The following is a 5,724-nucleotide window of genomic DNA, read 5'->3' on the forward strand; positions in this document are numbered from 1 at the left end:
AGAGTGGTGTTAGACCAGGGTAGGGTTTCCTTAGAGTTAAGGTTTTGAGCTTTTAAACATTAATAGAGAAGACATTTGTCACAGTTTATGGTTCAAGGGCATTAGAAGGCAGCAGGGCTGCTAGAACACCAGCAGATACTGTTCATACTCCACTTCATACTAATCCTCAACCCTACAGCTTGCTTGCTTTGAAACCCCACCAGAGCAGGTGTCAAAAATGCCAAATCCCTGTCCCGTGTCAGCTGCCCAGCAAGGCTCAGCCTTCTGCAGATGGATGCTCCTAGAGTGCCCTGGAGCTGGCTCAGCACCCCCTTCTCCAAAGGGCTTACCACACACAGCTTGTCAAGGTGCAAACAAAACCCAGCTAGAGGAAAGGTGCTCTGAAGAAAAACATGCTAAGACAGCAAGGCCTGGGACTAACTGCTGCTTGGCGAAAGTGTCAAAACCAAAAATTTAAACAGCTAAAACTGATGGACCTGGAGCAGCAACAACTGAATGGATCCTGTTGCACCAGGAGCAGGATCTCCCCAAAGGAAGCAGCAGCTCTTCCTTTCCCTGGTCTCCCACCCATGACTGCAGCATCTTTAATTAAAGAAGTGTTTTTACACCATGCCTATACCTGGGGAGGTGTGCTGACCACTCGGACTACAGCCATCCTCACACCTCCAGTGGCTGATGCTTAGAGCAGCAGGAGGAAGATTCTCAAGCCCTACACAACGTCCCTGCACCTCCTGACAGAGCCAGCAGCAGCCACCAGCACCCCCAGCAGGGACTGGGCTGGGCTGGCACACACTCCCAGCTAGGGAATGCCACCTTCCTCCCAGCCACACCACCACCACCCGTAACACCAAACAGCAACTCTTCCTAACTAGAAACTAGACCCAAAAAGGGTTCCCTGATGTATCTGCTGCACTAGGGAGGTGCCAGCCGTGGTCTCACCAACCTGTGCCCCAGGAGCGAGAGGCAGAGCCATCCACCCACACCACAGTGGTACCAGGCAGCTGAGACAGATGTCCCCACGTCTGGTCCCCGTCGTGCCCCGTCCAGGATCTGGAGCCAGGCGTGCCTGGCGAGCATCCCTACAGCACAGGGAGGAAGTAACAGCTTCCCCTGCCCATGCCGCTTGCAGAGCACTGGGAAGGAGCAGGGTGAGGGTTTGCCAATCACATGCACTGGCATGGAAACCACAAAGTTCTGCTTAAAGCACTTCTGAAAAAGTACACACGAGTATTTCCTGACTATCCACAGCTGGCCATAGAGAGCATGGAGTATGTGAAGCCTCAGAGCAGAGGAGAGCCCACACCCAGGTGTGGTGTACTGGCTGACCAAGCCACACCGAGTTATCAGCACCAACTCCTGGGAGGGCTTTCACCCTCAAATCCCTTCAGTTATTCATCTGCAGCATCACCTACAAAGATGAGTAACACCACAGTAACAGTGACACTGTAACTCCAGGGTGCATCCCAGCCCTCTGCGGGGGCTGCAGAGGGAGAACCCCTCCATGCTCTAACCAGGCTCCCACCACTCACAGCATTTCATTTCCCATTCCTCAACCACCCCGCGGTGTGACACCTTCCCACAGCCGCACGAGAAGCTGGAAGGCTTCACACCACATCTCTCTCTTCTCCAGCCTCCAGAAAGCGAGCACACACCAGACGCCTGCAGCAAGAGGTGCTGGCTGAGCTCAGCAATTAAAAGCTCTCACTTTGACGAGCCCAGCTCAGCCGCTCGCCGGGTCGCTAATAGATTGCTACGTCTTAATAACTGTTCGCAACAGAGACTTAGAGGGAGATTTAGGGAATAACTGCCAGGCTTTGGGGAAAATTATAAAATATGCAGATTAGCAGGGAGAGGATTTAGACGACTTTTTCTGACTGCCTTTCATTAAAAAGTTTAATTCTGATGGCAAAAAAAAGAAGAAAATATTACTTGGATACACTTCAAGCAGCTGCCTCTTTGCCTTCTGGGGTTCTACAAAGCCCACAGTCCTGGAGTGAGCTGGTGCAGGCAAACACCAGAGTTTCTCCTGCTGTTTAGAGCCAAGCCTGCCAAAAGGATTATTCAAGAAAATAAACAATTGCATTCCCCTCACAGGCACTTTCTCACCTCCCTGGGCTGGAGGCGTGGCGTTTGCGTGAGCATGGGGAGAAGCAGAGCTGTCTGCAGGGATTAGCAGTGTCAGACTGGTCACAGTCTCGGGACAGTGCCAGGGATGCCACGCTGCATTCTCCCACCAAGCCTGGAGGATCTGGGGATGCTGGTAGGTGACCACAGACCCATCTGCTGTACCATGTCCCTGCAACGCAGAAGCGCTCCCAGCAGCTGGCAGACACGCAGCAGCACCAGGGGGACACCGCAGACGCCAGGACTGAGAGGAAGGAGGGAAGGAGGCATTTTTGAGCAGAGCCACTATCCTGTCTGCATCACCTGAGGCCCAGCCCCAAAGACATTGGTCCCTCCTGCAATGTTTCAAGCTCCAGTTCAGAGCTCCTGCTCCACTCCCGCCGTGCCTAGCCAAGCCCATCAGCAAGTCAATCCTTCAGCAGGGCATCCAAACCAGCTTTCTGCTGAAGGAGCTCAGCTGGAAGACACCAGCCAGAGAGTCAAACACAAATCACAGGAGATAAAGATGAAGCGGGCGAGGCTGCTCTGCCAGGAACATCCCTCAAGCTGGCAGCTGGCTGCCCATCCCAGCTTTGCCCCTAGGCAGGCCCAGGTGCCCGGCTGCAGTGATAAATGCCTGCACTGATGCAGGACGCACGCTCTGCTGCACGCTCGGCAGGGCCAAGGGCTGCTGCTGCAGCACCACCCCTCTCATGCCAGGGAAAAGCTCACACATGAATGTATTTCTGTCAAATGCTTTGACGTAACCCAACCTTCCCATACTTGCACCTTTTATCAAGCCCACGTACTGCCAGAAGCAGCAGTTCTGAAATCAAGGCATTAGGAAGGATAATGGCTATTTTCTTACATTGCCCAAACTCAAAAACCCAACTACATGCCCATGGAAGGTCACCTGAGGCTCAGCATTTCACTATAAATTTTTCTTTGGGGAGATAAGAACGGGTATGATTTGAAGGCATCAGGCCAGCAGTAAAAATGCCCATGGATGCAATTAATAACACGACATATTGATGACTTGAAGCTATTGGAGCATCACAGAGATGGCAGAATTACATTTGCAGCCCACAGCAGACCCCAAATTCTCTGCCTGAGTTCCAGCAACTGCCCCCTCGTGCCTCTTGCCCCTTCTCCACATGTGCCCTCCTCCCACAGGAACGTCCCTCCCCAGCACAACAGCTCCCGCCTGCCGTGGGGAGCAGCTCCTCTTCACCACCCTCCCCACTTTCTGGGAATCCATCACATCACCATGCACAGGACCCAGATGGCACCAGATAAAAGTTGCAAGCATGGGTAAAAATTAGCAAGCCTGGGTAAAAATTAACGGAGTTAGACTGAGTTCAACACAGAGGTGAACCTGTGCTCTGCAGCCACCGCTGACAAGGAGCCACTTCAAGTGGACTATTTCTAGGGCAGCTGCAAAACAGAGTGTTTAATTATATCCCCCATATGGAAAGCAAGTGTCTGTGCTACCTTCTGGCCCTGTTTCCAGAAAAAAACAGCAGCAGAAGAAAAAAAACCACCACCATTTGATTTACTACAGTTCCAGAAAGCACCAAAACCAGAACTAACTAGTAAAAAAACCTCTCCTTTCATGTTTGCTGAAGATAACTTTAAGCCACAAAGTAAACACAAATAACTCATAGAAAACGGATCTAATAAAAACCACAGGCATTTAAAAAAAATCATCTGCTAAACCCAGAGATAATTATACAGTACAAGTACAAGGCTCAAGCATTTGAATGAAATCACAGCTTATATTAAATATATGCACTAGAAAGATCACATTACTTGGCTTCGATCTCATGAATAGTTTAAAGTCTAATTGCTCCTGTATTGTTCCATTTATCATAAAAGTAGTAGAGAAGGCGACCTGATTTACAAAAAAAGCTTGCAAAAATAACAGCACCTCCCAAAACAGCCTGTTCTAGCTCCCATTTCATTTAGCCTCAGAAGAACAAAGGAAAACACATCCACAATTCTAAAAAGCCTCCATAAATTTACCGTAACCTCCCCAAAACATCCATCAGCCTCGGGAAGTCGCTCAGCACATCAACCTCATTGCCCAACCGATATATTTTTAATTGAAATTTCTTCTTGCCAATTTTTCTGTGACTCTTTGTCCTTAGTCATTTCTATGAGGGTACAAGCAATGCTTTGAGAATACCCTGAATAATTCAGCAGCTCAGACTGTGCTTACCCACACCGACCACATATTTAGGCAGATCTCCCGATTCAGAGAGAGAACTCCATCGATCAGGATCGACTCCACCACTCTCTCCCTGTGCCTGCAGGAAGGGTCAATAACATGCACAGACCTCGGAAAAAGCCAAACAACCAACACTGCATCTGAAATACTAAGAGCTCATAGGTCTGAGAGGATTGACTGAAGGTGCACACCGCCCCATCTCCTTTCCCACTGGACAGGACTTTGCTGCTCATCCCCAAGCAGGACGGGAAGGCTGGTACCTTGGGAAAACAGAAGGTTGAAATTTAAACCAGTATCCCTTCTCCTGTGATGAGGCTGAAGCTCCCACTGATATTTCAGCCAGGGACAAAACATGACCACCAAGGAGTGACCGCTGGGTTAAGCTGGCTCCAGCCAAGGTGGGGGGCAGCAGGGGCAACCATGAGAGCCCCCAGACCAAAAGAATAAGCAAGAGGAAAAGAGGAGTCATGGGAAAAGAAGTACCGGGGGCTTTTTTACACCACAGTCAGTATGTGATGGGGCTCAACACCCAGACCTCATTCCTGGGCATGATAAAGCAGCAGATGATGAGCTCTAGCACAGCATCACTGACACAGATCACACCACCCTTAATGGAAACAGTGGTGCAGCCAAGCAAAGGGCACCAGACAGAGCCCATCCCCACGTCCCCTCTGTCCCAAAGACCTGCTGCCTCACCATATGGTCTTACAGGAAGATCACCTTCACCAAGGACAATGGGGTGGGGAACAGCAGAGCCCAACCAGGCTGCGTTTCCTGAAAAAGCTGACTTAGCCAACAGAGGCACCAATAAAAGCAGAGACATGGCCGGGGGGAGAGAACAGGGGAAAAGGCTACTTGAAAGATTTAATAAGGGTGGAGAAAGGAAATACAAGAGGTTTTTTTCCCTAGGTAATAAATTCAAAGGAGGGCCCAGCCCTATCCTGGACTTGAGGAGTGCCATGGTCAGGGGTGACAGCTGTAAAGACCTTTTTTGGCACGGATTTTGTTTTTCCTTCTGGAGGCAGTCTACCCTCAAAGCAGGCAGTACTGCATCTTCCCAGCAAACGTGCCACAATGCCTGCAATCACAGCTTCTGTTCGGCAGCACTTTGCACAAAGTCAGGTTCCCGAGTGATGCAGAAAGCCAAACCCAGACGGGATCAACTGGGGCAGCGTTACCTCAGCACTGCTGTTCTGCGGAAAATCTGTTGCTCCTGCTCAAACACAACCACCGACCTTCGGAAGTTTTCAGCATCTCAATTCTTTTTTTCCCTGCCCCGTTGGCAGCCAGGGTTATGAAACCATTGCTCATCTTGAAATACAGGCAGCAGATCTTTATTTTTGGCAGTCCAAAAGAAAAGTTCAACCAGCATGCCGCCAGCATATAAAATTCAG

General features: G+C 50.1%; 1 protein-coding gene across 7 annotated transcripts in view; it reads right to left on the reverse strand.

Moving 5' to 3' along the window:
- Positions 1 to 4,424, reverse strand: part of ATP11C (ATPase phospholipid transporting 11C) — a 44,094-nt gene extending 39,670 nt beyond the window's left edge. For 4 of the 7 annotated variants that reach the window (XM_017742251.1, XM_017742237.1, XM_017742241.1 and 1 more), the window contains exon 1: positions 4,322 to 4,423. In XM_017742251.1, the coding sequence (XP_017597740.1) occupies positions 4,322 to 4,336 (15 nt within the window). In that variant the 5' untranslated portion in view covers positions 4,337 to 4,423. Of the gene's footprint in view, positions 1 to 4,321 lie in introns of all 7 variants that reach the window. The other 3 variants (XR_001864514.1, XM_017742260.1, XM_017742231.1) reach the window with 2 other exon arrangements.
- Between the last annotated feature and the right edge of the window lie 1,300 nt (positions 4,425 to 5,724).

The sequence above is a fragment of the Corvus brachyrhynchos genome, unplaced genomic scaffold, assembly GCF_000691975.1.
Source record: "Corvus brachyrhynchos isolate BGI_N302 unplaced genomic scaffold, ASM69197v1 scaffold220, whole genome shotgun sequence".
Taxonomy (NCBI): domain Eukaryota; kingdom Metazoa; phylum Chordata; class Aves; order Passeriformes; family Corvidae; genus Corvus; species Corvus brachyrhynchos.